This window comes from Perna viridis, chromosome 2, assembly GCF_037379345.1.
Source record: "Perna viridis isolate PV_CMFRI_1.1 ecotype Kerala chromosome 2, ASM3737934v1, whole genome shotgun sequence".
NCBI classification, from domain to species: domain Eukaryota; kingdom Metazoa; phylum Mollusca; class Bivalvia; order Mytilida; family Mytilidae; genus Perna; species Perna viridis.
In genome coordinates this window covers 16542172-16556947 of record NC_142446.1, presented here as the reverse complement: position 1 = coordinate 16556947, position 14776 = coordinate 16542172, and the positions used below count along the sequence as shown (strand labels likewise).

Genomic DNA, 14776 nt, shown 5'->3' with positions numbered 1-14776 from the left:
ATGCCATGATTTGACACAGACATCATTAACAAACACTATCAAAGGGGATCTTCAGCTCTGCTCCTTGTTGATACATTTTAATACCTTCTTGACTGAGTTTTTGCACATGATGCTAGATCAGTTAGTTTTGTTTTGAAGCTCCAGTGTGATAAATTAGATATTAACTTAAGAAATAGAGCTTGATGCAATTAGTTACAAAATACAGACAAATGGACAGGTCATATTCCTCATAAGGTAAGGCAAATCAATCTCACTAACATTGATTTTAACAAACACAACTAAGACATTTCAAGGTGTTCTACTTTTTATGGCTTGTTATCATAAATTAGTTTTTATATCAAAAGACAAAATAATTGTTCAGTTGCTATGTGGGTATCATTCAATGGCACCAAATAAATCTCCTGTGGTATTTTTATTCTTGGTGAACACATCAACCACTGACAGTCTATAGCTTCCATTCGAAAATTTCTCCTTCATATTTGACACAATTCTGAAATATAAGACCTATCAACAACTTTTATCATTATTCAAAATAATTCACCAACATACTTTTCTATTCCTTCTATAAATTTTGATTTCTATTCACTCTTCATTGTAAAAACTGAATGTTTTTCTTTTATAGGAGAAATGTGTAAACAGATAATCAGAGAACAGGAGCTTTTGTGAGCAATTAGATATTAAAAATACATAATCTGTTAAATATTATTCATATTGTTTTCTTTTCTTTTGACAATGTTTTTTTTAAATACTTTGAAATATACTGCTTATCAATACATAAGATAAACATATAAAAATCATTGGCACTGCCTTATAGACATTGAAACAACAACTTGAACAAATGTATATCACAGAAAAATAGTGTCTCCTGAAAACTTTACCATTCTCTATTTTGGATTGTGAATATTTAAAAATGAAAAGAATCAAAGAAAAAACATCTTTTTGGATATTTTTAAAATAGAAAGGAACACAACTTGTTTTAAAAAGATTTAAAAGTACTATGGAAAGATGATTTTTAAAATGAAAAACAAATGACTGACATTTTTGTAATAAGCAGTTACTTGCAACACAACAAAAGTAGAAAATGATAAAGATTTAAGGATGAAACTTTGTAATATCATTCTCCAATAACAAAAAAAAACTAAAAAAACACATTAACAAAAAAAACCCCAAAAACATTAAAACCTCGAAATGTGCAAGTAGTTAAAAAATATTACACAGATTGAAATAAAATTTACTTAAATCCTTGTCTTAATTCTTTTCAACTGCAAAATTTCTATATCTTCATAATCATCAATTGCCAAAAAAAAGGAACTTTTTCTTCAAAAGAAAAAAAAAATAATTCAAGATGAATAAATTAAGGGTTAAGAAATCTGAATTAGAATTTATCAGCAAAATTTTAACACCACCTGTTAAAGAATGACAACAAAATCATACTTCTAAAATTATCAGGCATCATTATATTGACATAGAACAACACTGTTACAAAGTTTGGGACTTCAGCAGATATATTTGGCAGCATAAAAGCACTTGTTGGAATTCTACAACAATAATAAATATCACAAAGCGCTTGTAAATTGAAAGAAAAGTGAGAATTTTTAGAAGAATTCCTCAGCACCACCAAGTTCTTCACAGTCTGATTCAATGGACTCATCATCTCGTGGATTTCGTAATTTCCAGGCATCATCTTTATTGGCAATGGGTTGAAATCCTGCTAATTCACTGCGTATTCGTTCAATTTCTTGTAAATATTCTTGTTTTTCTCTCCCAGACAATGCTGATTCTGAAGGACTAACTTCTCCTGGGAACAATACTCTGTTTAAACCTGTGAATATATAGAAAGATATGTTACACATTTTAAATACTTGAACCCTTATAAAACAATGCAAAATTTACTAATGTCACACAGATCATCACAGTACAAAAATCCTTTGAAAAGCTTGATGTGCGCATAGAGGTTGAACCTTAAACAGTTGGGGTAAATATGAACAGCACATTCAAAGCTTGATATAGCTCTGAATTTGGATTATGACTAAATGTTTGACACAGAATAAGACTAGAACAAAGTGGTCTAATAATATAATTAAGTGTGATAATATGTTTCAAACATTACTTGGACTGACAAACAATCTGACAATGTGATTTCTATTTTGAATGAATGTGCAACAGTATAACATTTAGAAAACAATAAGAATGAAATCTTATAAACATATAACCAGTAAATGATTTAAAATTTCTGTATTAGAATTGTGTGTTATTCAATTTCAAACTTGCTCAGTCTCCACAGTTCACTTTTTAATTGACTACCCCAAATTACACTATTGAAATAATTTTCATATAGATAATACTGGCTCATCAGTGAACTTTTTACAGTCTCACAAGCTTTTCAACAGTCTTGGGCCTTGGATTACTGATTTATTGTGAAGACTGCTTGGTTAATTTAGGTCTTAATTTGACAACAAAATGAACTTTTCATTTTTACACTTTTGTATGGTAGAAAACATATTTTTTTAAATCTTTTATTTTTGTCTTTCCATAGACAGAAAAAAATACCTGGGAGTCTTTGATTGATGACAATATATATTTCTACCAGTAGTCATATTTTTGTGTGCAGTTGCATATATTTGATATTGAATTCTGTTGTAAGTTGTTTGAAATTGAAATTGAATTCTATGGGTGGTTGTTGTTAGTCAATATTGTGTTGCACTCATCGGTTAATCATAGAAGAAAATGCTTAGAAAAAGCATGTGACTTCTTTTTCTGTTCGAGTGTAATATTTTTTACAGATTACTTCCCTTACGGAAATGATCCATACTTCATAACTACTGAGAAATGTGTTGACAGTAACATTCTAAATGTATCAGTTTCATGGATAAAAGAATTTTTTTCAGCAATTTTGTATAAAAAAGACTTCTAATATATGATATGACTTCTTCTATATGTTGTTGCATCTTATACAATTCCTATTCAGTGTTTCGGTGAGTGTCCTGATAAATAAATTCTATAGGTTGTGGGTTCAAATTCAAGGTGCCTCCAAACAACCACTCCTGAATTTTTTTTCTGGAACAGCTCTAGAAGGGTCTCCATAGTATGTAGTAATCTTTCTATGAAAATCTGCAAGGAATTGCAGTCACAAACAGAAATAGCAAGTTGCTATTGAAAATTTATTTGCAAAAGTTCAGATTTAGTCATCTGAGAGTAAAAAGATAGAAGACAATTCCTCTTCTGAGTATTCTCAGCATTATCTCTCCAGTTGACTTTCCGCTACACACCATAGTAATATATACCAGTAATTGGTACATTAAATGCAAGCCCTCTTTCTTTATTGTACACAGAAAAGGACTGATTTAGTATGATTTACTGTTGTCCACTCAAATTAGTTCTGAGTAAAAAAATATGAACTAAAATGAAATAAAACTTATTAGCCTTAACAGTTACATCAATTCAAACCTTACAGTGTAAATGATGTTCAATTTTCCGTAAATTACTGAGAATGCCAGCTAATTCCTGGTTGGCTGACTTCCAAGCTGGCATTTCACTGTTCATTGATTGATCAATTGTGTCATCTATTGGTGAAGGAGAGTTCATAATTAACCTGTCTTCATCTCTGAAAATGGGATAAAAATTTAAATATTCTTCCAAGAATAGTTGCTGTGAAAGGTATATTGTTGAAAATAATAAAGAGATCACAGTAATGGAAGCATTAACAATAATTTCACTGGTAATGCATCAGTCAGTAAATGGGTACTTTTTACCATCAAATCTAGATGACCAATCTTCAAATACAATACATTTATCTCCATTCTAATGCAACTGATAAATATATCAGGAAATGACAATTACATTTTTTTTTATAAATTATTGCATGGGTTCAATTCAGGTCAGTTATGGTATTGATACTCTGAAATTTATGAAGTTATCCACTGAAATATGATGCTACAACTAATGTTGCATTAGAATATTGATCAACAGTGGTCTTGATGTGTGATTACCTATTTCAAAGGACATTATATGATTACCTATTTCAAAGGACATTAACTAAAACATACAACTTATTTGTGAGAGAGTGTTCTTTTAGCACTCATTTGTTTCCTTAAGTGCAAGTTTTGATGGATATAAGGTCCTTTATTTCCATTACTGTTAGTTATTTGAGGTTTTTGTCCAGTTCATTAAAGTTGTCTTTGTCTCCCACATATTTCTAATTAATGTGCTTTTACAAGTTTCCAGATATTTCACGATTGTTCTATCCAGAGATGTATAACCCATGTCATAAATTTATATTTTATCCAAGCGAAGTGTGAACTGCATCATATAAGAATCCAGAGAATTAATATAAAAGTTTCACTTCAGGTTATTTACACTTGGTTCTATCTACCTACCTCAATCTATGTACAACTGTATTAGTCTTTGATTTGAGTTTTTGTGACAGTTGGTAAATTGATGATACTAAAATGTTGTCATACGACTGAAAAATAAAGACAATCAATAAATTTAAATATGATATTCAATTGTAAGCTATAAATACGTTGCTCTTAAGTGACCTGAAGCATTTGTAAAAATAAAGTGAAAATGATAATGGAAAGTTGCATAGTAAATGGAAAATCATTCTTGTTTATGTGATGTGTTATTGGAAAAGATGGGCTTGAAAATTTGGGAAAATATGAGTAAGATTAAAATATTACATTGTTCTTTCCGGAAAAAGAAAAAAAAACGTTATTTGAAATACATGTGCATTATTACCCAATAACAATATGAAAGCTTGCAGACAAGATTGTTAGATCATTTGATAATCTTTTTATAACCATATCACAACAGGTTAATGTACCAAGCATGCAATATCTCCTGTTCCCATATCTGTGTATATATTTTAGTCAATAATAAGAGATAATAAGGTAATGGACATAATTTCCCTCTGGCTAATTCATGTAATTATGTTAGCTATATCATGACCAAGAATACATGTGTACCAGTTATACAGACATTTTTTCCTGAATGAAAAAATAAGTGTTAAACTAAAAAAAAATCTGCACATTATCAACTACATGCTCTAACTGTGTTTTTTAGTAGTGTCCAGAAACAGGAAAATCCCCCCCATTTTTATGAAAAATAATCCCACATCTCAGGAATGGAAAATCGTTAAAAAAAATGAATGTGAGCTAATGTCAATAAGCATGTAAACAATTCATCAAAGTTTCATGAAAAGTACTGACCTAAAAGCATTTAGAGTTATAGATGTTTGGATAGATAGATAACAGTGTACCTTACTTAATACATTGCAAGTCCAGATTTATTGTATAAAATTTATACCCAATTAGAAAGAATTTCACAGAAATTGATTGCTATAACATATAATGTTGAAAGTACATGTTTAATAATACAGGTAACAAGCTAATGGAAATGTCCATTTCATACTCTTAAACTCTATCCATATGCCAGGTACAATAAAATCTATTCTTGACTAAACCATATTAAATTAAATGCAATGAACACAAAAAACATTGAAACAGAAGTTTCATTTAGAGCATAAACAACAGCACAACACAAACAATAAAAAAGCATCTTTTTAGCTATTAAACCCATTGTCATGACTGTATGATGGGATTCAGATTAGAATTCTTAATATAATTTGTGTATTCCAGTACTCAATTTGACTCTGCAGCATATCAGAAAATTCTTCTTAAACATTTGATATTGTAAAGAAAGAACTGTTTGTTAAAACAATGTTAACGTATTATACACTTTCTGCCATGCATTTCATGGTTATCTATATAGCATCTCTCAATACACAAATATAGCTGCCACTATATACTGAGCATGCAATTACTACCACCACAATGTCGCGGAAACACAAACCTGAGACAAAACATTATTATGATATTTTCTGATGATATTTGAAATGTCTGTTGTTTCCTCCGATATATGTTTGGTAAAAACAGATATAGGACGTGGCAGAGGAGAAGGTTGTTTTGGAGGCGGTGGTGTAAATGCTGACAAATGTGGTTTACTACCAAGTAAACATCGACTTAAATCCTAAAACATAAGGCAATGAAGCTAATATCAAGCAGTATGACATGTACAGCAAAAAAGAAGAAGATTTAAACAAATTAAAGCAACAGAAAGAGCTATGTATATTTTAATAAAGGTTGTGATTATTTTCTCTACCAGGTATAATTCTTATCAATAATAATTTCTTCATAACAAAAAACAACTTGTAAAAACAAGTAGCCATAGACTTCTATTTAACTATATAACTGACTTATGAGGTATGGCATATTCAATATAACTACTTAGATCAAATATTGTTTCAATGGTAGTAAACTTAAAACAGATTCATATAAAGCATTTCCTTTAAAGTTATAATTTTTCTTTTTTTTTAAATAATTATCTGGTGTTCAAATCAAAGAGGTTCCGAACTTCTGTGTCGTTGTTATTTACAAAAGAACATTGATCATTGGGAATTCTTTATATATTTACACAGATGATTCATTATACCTGTTAACCCTCTCCCATAAGGGGAAAGGGGCCTCCCATATAATTGATGAAAAAAAATTAGAAACTCTCACATAAAAATTCAAAAAGATTTTTGGAGGTTTTTAGTTAAAATTACTATATTTTCTATGAAAAATACATTAAATTTAATTTTTACATAAAAAATAAGCTTAACCGTAAAAATCTCTGAAATGAGACAGTGACAATTGGGAAGAATCTCCAACATGAACAGCTCCTAAGGTTAACAGGTATAGTTTTGCAAAGGAATAATTAGTTTTTACACAGTAAATCCTTGGTGTTATCTCAATTTTCATTGAACTTTCATTCTTTGAAGCTGATCTGAACTCTTGCTTGAATAATCTTTTTTAGTTTTTTTTTTTTTTTGTATAGAATTATCAAATATTAAAATATCTTACTACAAGAGAGGAATTAAAAAAAATAAGGAGTAATTAATTTACTTACACAAGTATAAAATGGTACTATATCAACTTAATGAACACATCCATGCAATACACAAATAAAATATGAACAGGTCATGCATGGTTTAATTATTTATCATGCGTACCTCAGAACATGATGCATCCTTGGTGAAAAAGATAGATTACATTGTATTTTTCATGTTACAATGGGTATTATAAGTGTGTCAGACAAAGCCTGGATAAGAGTACATTTGCACTATGGCATTTGCAAATTTGTCCTATACGTAATATAAGTTTTACTTTAAAGTCCTAAAAACTAAGCAATGAAACGACTTAAAATGAAAAAAAAAAATATAACAGTGCTATGTGTAGAAAAAATGAGAGCTTATAATAGCTGATGGGTATACGAACCTGAACAGATTTGGCAACTAGACTTAATTCTTCATCCTCTGAATTCCTACTGAGGTGACTAGATTGAGATCTTCCAGAATATGGAATAAATCCTCTATGAGAGGAAGCTATACTACTGTCATCAAATGTGTCTGTCCCTTCACTGACATTGTCAACACTTGATACAGAATCAGACTTGTCCTTTCGATAACGACTGAGTTCTGCAGTGTTTGTGAATGAAGCAGATCGAGTCATTTTTCTCATTGAAGCCAAAGAAGTAGTGGTACTAGATTTGTCTTTATCTTTTGCCTTGCCTTTAGCCTCTGCAACAGCACGTCGTGGATCATATTCCTTCCTCCTTTTCCACGCAGCCTTTTCAGCAGATTTTGGTGTACTTGTCTCACTACTTGGTTGTGAAGATGTTTTATTACCAACCCCCGTTACACTGAGTCCGTAAGATTGGGTTGTTTTTAATCTGTTTTTAAATGACTTTAAATCAGACTTTCTTACATCTGATGATGAATTATCTAGAGTACTTAAAGATTTATTTAATTTCAAGCTATGTCTACCTAGATCAGTCCTTGTTAAACTCGATGCTTTATAGTTATCTTGACTTTTCTTGACAATCTGAGCACCAAGACTTGCATCACTGCGATCAGAGGGAAGCCCTGAACGAGTTTTAGAAGTTCCAGTTACACTTAAATCTGTCTTCGAAGATGAACCATGCCAACTTTGCCTTGAAGTGGCAGCCTTTGTAAAGCTAAGAGAAGAACTAGAGATACCAGTAGGTGTCCTTGACCCCAAAGTTCGTATTGAGCTGATAGGGGTCCTTGAAGTCCTTGATGAAGTTGTTGTGGGAGTTCTGGCATTTCTGGGAGGAGCTTTAGAAACACTTGTGAATGAACTATCTGAAATATCTGAGCCTGGAGTAGTAGGTACATCTCCATCAGCTCTTTGACGACGAAGTTGGAATGCACGATTAGGCCTGGTCATTGATATTGTCCCTTTACCCTTTGATCCTTTCCTACTAATATCAGTATTGCCATCATCAAATGTGGAGAGGTCTAAAGATAAATCAGCAGCAGAAGTGTCACTTTCACTTAGTTGGTCAGAAATACAAGATTGATCACCAGTACTCATTGCTCTTTTCAAATTATTTTCTTTAAACTTTTGTAGTCTTTGAGCAGCACTAGTTGAATAAACTCTAGTTAGAGGTTTCTTTGTTTTACTTTTAGCATTTTTTGCTAAGTTTTCTCTTGGACTTCCATAGTCAGAAGGTTTATCAAATTCCTCATCACCATTAATATAAGCAACCATACTATCCGAATCATTATAATGCCCATTCAATTGATTTTTGCCATTCATAAAAGTATAATCATGTCCATTTTCCACAGGTTTTGATAGTTTTGAGGATTTTTTGTTCCCAACTGCAGCAACAACATCAGCTGTGTCTTTAAGTAAAATATCTGTATCAATACTTGCACCTGAAGACCTTGAACTTCGGGGAGTTTTGTCACATCCCTGTTCTATATGAGTTAAGTTACTCTCTGATTCTGATTCAAATTTGGTTTTTGATACAATTTCTGTGTCAGTGTCATCATATCTATTTACAACTTTATCAGAAATGGTAACTATTTTCTTAGAAGCATCATTTGGTGTTGATGGACATCTTGGACTTGTAGTACTGCAAGTATCACTCAGACGTGAGCTACGTTCACTCATGCGAGAACTGGTCTCACTACCTGAGGGACTACCCCTTTCATTTGGTAGTTTGGGTAATTTCCTTCCAGTACCAGGTCTTTTCTTAGATCCTGACGGTGGTTTTCTAGGAGTTGTCTTTGTTTCACCTAAAATGAAAAACAGGAAATACTTTAGCCTGACATCCAAAGCACTTGGGGAGACTGAAAACATATATTTTTTTGTTACAAATCATAATATCATACTGTACTTGTTAACTCAATCTACATAGGTGCCATTAATAGGGCTTAAAAGTTTTTTGTTGCTGTTTTTAGATTTAACTGCATGGTTTATCATATTGAATAACTTTTGTTTTAAATTGGATTCTTTCAATTTCTTAAAATTACTTTAATTGGTTAATTGCCAACAAAGATCAACCTGACATGAAATTATGATACCAGTAAGTCCAGAAAATGGTACTTACCATTTAAACATACTTTTTCACTGATACATAAATTCCTTCATTCAAAGTGCCTCCCAATTAGTATATTTGCTTTCAGTGAGAGGCATGAAATTCAATAAATAGTTTATACTTCTTTAACTTCAAGACAGATTTGCTAAAAGTCTACTTTACCCAATATTTGGATCTATTTGGAATAAATATATATCCAATCATTGTATAAAATTAGGGTATTGTCTTTTTCAAATCAAGGTTTACTGTCAACAGCTACTGTTTTGATTCTACAAGGTTACTGAAAATTGTTAGCTTAAATTGTTTCTTGTTTGGCAGTTCCCTTGAATAAATCTTTTTTAAGTATGCCTTACCTGAAATTGACCTAGGGCTTGTCATGTCTTCAGATGGTGACTTGGATTTACTGGTGAGGGCTGCCCACTGAGTCATCCAGGTAGTTGGCTCCCTCACTTTGTCTGTGTTGGAATCCTGAAATTATATGAATCTCAATGTTAATCAAAGAAACACCAAAAGAACCTATTATTAAAGTAAAATCAGATATTATCTACTGCATCTCAACCCATTCAATAGAGATTTGTTCACAATTATTGGATTAAAATATACAAACTTTAGAATCAATATATGTACAATCATACTGTATTGAACCAGCACAAAATAAAAGTAATACCATTATGGAACTTAATAAAATATGTCAACACAATATGTGGAGTGTTGATAGAAGTTTTGGATACCTGACAAAGCATGACTATTGAAGTTTTCATCTAAATGACAATAAAATCCTCACAGTTTAAAACACCAATAGTCTACTCAACTATGGATTCCTTACCCAACATGGCCTCAATACTTGAATTGTAAGTGTATTGGAGAGGTTTGAAATATTTTGGATCCCTACACATTGCAGTATAAAGTACAAAGTTTTTCACCATTAGTCATGTGTATATTATTATAAATGTCTATCAGGATCATGTATCATCAAATCCCACATAAATGGATACCAACAGCTGAAACTTATCCACAAATCAGTACAACTACTACACAGAACACCTTACCTATGCCATTAAATGTATCCAACTAAACTCTTCCAAACTTATGATATAATCCATTTCTTTACTTTTATTGCCACAATATTTCCAACATAACCCTTTTCAAAAAATATTTAACAATGTACTTGAAACTTGCTCCAACACTATCTGGTAAAATCAGAAAGACCTGGACAAAGTAAGTCCATAAATGTACATTATTTAATTGCCTAAGTAAGATACACATCCACTTATAATACTGCCTCAGAACAAATTGAGTTAATCATGTGACACGTCTTTAAAAACCAGCTTGTACATAGGTATACAACAACCAGTCTGACCATATGATACAACCGAAAAATATCTCCAATGGAATTTGCATCTGTCAAAATGAATTGCAGTAGAAAAGATAGGAATGATCACTATAACACAGCTTCATATCTACCAAAGAAGCACAATAGTATGATAAAGCACATTAAACAATCTAAAGGCTACTTCAATGGGAACTGGTCTCATTTATTTTCTTATTATTTCACTGGCCTTGTTCCAAGGAGAGGTTATATATCAGATAGATTCACACATCTCTACATTACTTGGGTGAGGATGTAATTAATCATGACTATGTTATGCAAGAATTGTTTTTATTTTCTACAGTTAATATGATCAAGGTGAGTCAGATTATGCTTCTTTAACATAGATGTTTTCATAAATTTTAGAGACATGGATTTTATAGGCTTATCATGTGCATTCTATTTAATGCCATGAAGACTGTGTCCTGAACAATGCCAGATGACCCATTCTTGATTTCTTAATTTGAAGATAGCTCCATTTTAAGTCAACACTATTATCTTATCTTGACAAAAATTCAAATACTAAGAAAATATATAGACTTAATTTATTCACAAATGCATAAATACTTACAAGTACTCTCATTTCTTGGGTACATTAAAGATCAAGTCAAGCAAAAAAACAGTCCTGACATTGTGTTGATTGAACAGAAATGTTTTTTTTTAAATCCAAAGCGAACTTTTCTTCACTATGCAACATGACAATAGTAATTGATCAGATTATCATCAGTAAATCTTTCATCTCACCTGAAAATTTCTACCTCCCATGAAAAACGATTCCAACATCATATCATTATCCATAGTTACTGATATATCCTGTATAAATATGGAATTCCTCTATCACAACATACTGGTAGTCAGTATAAGTTTGGTATGTCAATATGTATTTAAAGGACCAGTGGTAGTCACGACATGTACAAACTGTAGTCTGTCAAACCACTCAACCATGATATTAATTAGGTAAATGACAGGTAAATCTCATAATTACACAGTAAAATATTCAATAACAATCATATAGTATTCAGGTGTGTTAAAACATTAACATACCTCTCATTAACAGAAAGTGTAAAAAATCTAAATTGACTTTAAAAATTATTTGAGTGTGTTAGGACAGAAAAGTAACAGTTGGACAGATATTTAAAATTCACTGAATACACATGTAATTGATCTTCAGTGTATAGATATTAATTATAAACCCTTTTTTATAATAGAAAGGTGAATGTTTAATCATTCATACTTAAGGTATTAAATAGTTACTTATGATTGAGGTCATTAATAAATCTATAAATTACACTTAACCACAGACTTAGATTGGCTAGAAATTTGTTTTTTCAGCACATAATGAAAATATTTTCTAAAGAACTTACTGAGTCTGAATTGCACATTAATGTTGGCTTAAAAATAAAGAACTACATATATGTTCAAACTGACCTATTAAAGTGACCATGCAGTATTGTTTGAATACAAATTGTGATAATAATTAAAGGCGAATACAGGACCAGCATGCTTAGCATTTAACCCCATTCCCTTAAAAACTTAGAAATACCTACTTATAAAGTATTCAAATGACTCAAAATATAGGATAGAATCATTAAGGTAGATCATGCCTAATATATTTAGAAGACAAATTTTCCAAGTTTTTCTTGAAGATGAACTTGAATGAACATAATTCTGAATTTTAATATAGAAAAAATAGGTCACTGAACTTGATTTCGAGATAACTGTACCTAAAAAAAAGGCATTTTTTTTTTCAACATTTCATATGGATTCTGTTGGGAATTTTCATTATTTCACACACTTTAAAAAAAAATGGTCGATAGGATTTCTAATAAATTTTAATACAGAACAATTAACGGACATTCTTTAAACCTCAAAAAGAAAATAAGGGGTCACCAAACTCTTTTTCTTGTAATATTAAAAAAACTGTATCTCCCATTACACTTCTATAGAACATTTTCCCGCCAATTATCTCCCTTTGAAAAGGGCTTATTACAGTTCATATTTGTAATTTCACCATACAAATTTTTATGTAAAAAAAATTCTTTTAAAACATTTTGAACATATTATTTTTACTTCATTTTAACACCAGTAGTTTATTGAAAATATATATGTTTGTATGATTATGTAAAATGACAGAAAAGAATGCTCTGTGTAATAGGTTTAATCACAATTAAGTACCAGGTAAAAAAAATCACATTTCAATATCTCGGTAAATATTTATATATATTTTTTTGTGTCAAATGACAAAAACAAAATAAGAAATGACAAATGATAACCTGTCATGATCTATGTATTTTTTACTGCCATTAATCATGACCTGTAGGTTATCCATCACAACATACATGTGTATATCCAGCTCTGGTATCATACTTGGCTGACCTACATTTCGTCAATACACAAAGTCAAATTCTGGTGAACAGATAAGGATCTATTAAAATAAGAAATTAACAATTTATCTTGATGTCAGTTTTGTTTATTTTTTCTCTCAGTATTTTTTCTTTCAGAGTCTGAAACTTAAAACTATCTTGCTAGTTACTTTACTGACAACCATTCACTACTTAAGGTACACAGGACCTGAGTAAAACCAAAAATTAGACTTGGTCAAAATTTGTAAATGATATAATTTTTATCTTACAACATGTTCTGTGTAAAATCCTTGGATTTACCTTGTAAACTATAGAAGTATCTCCTAACATCTTATAATATTCCCTGAGGTAATATGTGGTTTCACAGGTGAACTATCTCAAAAGTGTTCTACTTCCTATTATAAAATAATTCAAGTGTTTTTCACATCAAACTTGTTCACAAAAGCCCTACGAGATAAAGTTACAATAGTATGGTATCAAATAGTTCATAAACCTCATGATTTTATTGTAATGCAAAATTCAAAGTAGTTTTTAAAATATAATTTATGTATCCATGACTCAAGTATAAATAATACTTTCTATTGAATGTATCTCTTTATTTGGCCTACATCTACACTGCTCATTTTTCAAAATAACATCATGTTACAGTGTATGAAGCATGAATAGTGATAGCATACTTATGACTGTTGTAGATCCCAACTTCCATGAAATCCATTTTCAGTATATCACCCAATGAAAGAGTCCAAATTATGTAACGGCAATGCAAGCATTCGTAAGTAAGACTTGCCTCCCATAGTTTTCCGGTATGATAAATCGGTCTACCTCTCAAAATTCGAATTAAACACTTAAAAACATTTTATGTTAAAATCAATAAAACTAATAAAATAAAAAGTACATGTTTAAAGATCAATACATTCTTGTCACATGAAAATGAAAAAAAATACCTTGTATTAATAAAACAAATATGTACAACTCCTTACTGTCACAGCTGATTCTTATTGGGAGTAACTGAGGAATGTGATTCTTATCCTTAAGCCTACAAGTACCATTAATCTAAATACACAACTATTCTATTGTAATGAGACTCATGTATCAAATTTATGTCAAAAGCAGAACACATTAATACCTTTCTGTACTTCCAAACTTAATGGCTTGGTTTTCATGAATACCAGATGAAAATTGATTTGGACCTCAAATGATAGGTTGTAATAGATGTTTAAAGTATGGCAATGATGGGTTATTGTATATGAATGTCCACATATCAAACAGTACATTTTATTGCTTAATCAATAATTCATAACACATTGTAAGTGTTTTCACATTTACATTCTGTAGGCAGAACCAAAGTAAGTAACCTGAACTCACTTGAAAAGCAGTGTAAGTCATAGGAATTTTTTGATAAATTTCTCTTAACAAAATGGAATTTATTTTATCAAACTTGACTGATACTTTTATCAATAAGCATAAAAACTACTTTGATAAGAAGTTTAGACACCAGTAACCATGTATAGATTGGAAAGCTGACAACTATGGTTGGATAGGAGGAGGTGACACACCTAGAATAAGAACAGCTTATATAAGATACCCAATGGATTGTTGG

At 30.8% G+C, this 14776-nt stretch overlaps 1 protein-coding gene across 19 annotated transcripts in view; it reads right to left on the bottom strand.

Annotated features, from left to right (window-relative positions):
• Window positions 1-286: 286 nt before the first annotated feature.
• The window catches only part of LOC148623834 (uncharacterized), a 53342-nt gene continuing 38852 nt past the window's right edge, over window positions 287-14776 (bottom strand). For 13 of the 19 annotated variants that reach the window (XM_088566006.1, XM_088566007.1, XM_088566008.1 and 10 more), the window contains 7 exons: window positions 9798-9912; window positions 7317-9142; window positions 7052-7069; window positions 5851-6027; window positions 4377-4462; window positions 3453-3604; window positions 287-1822 (listed from right to left, as the gene is read on the bottom strand). In XM_088566006.1, the coding sequence (XP_088422132.1) occupies window positions 1596-1822; window positions 3453-3604; window positions 4377-4462; window positions 5851-6027; window positions 7052-7069; window positions 7317-9142; window positions 9798-9912 (2601 nt within the window). In that variant the 3' untranslated portion in view covers window positions 287-1595. Of the gene's footprint in view, window positions 1823-3452; window positions 3605-4376; window positions 4463-5850; window positions 6028-6948; window positions 7070-7316; window positions 9143-9797; window positions 9913-14776 lie in introns of those variants that run through there. The other 6 variants (XM_088566010.1, XM_088566012.1, XM_088566019.1 and 3 more) reach the window with 4 other exon arrangements.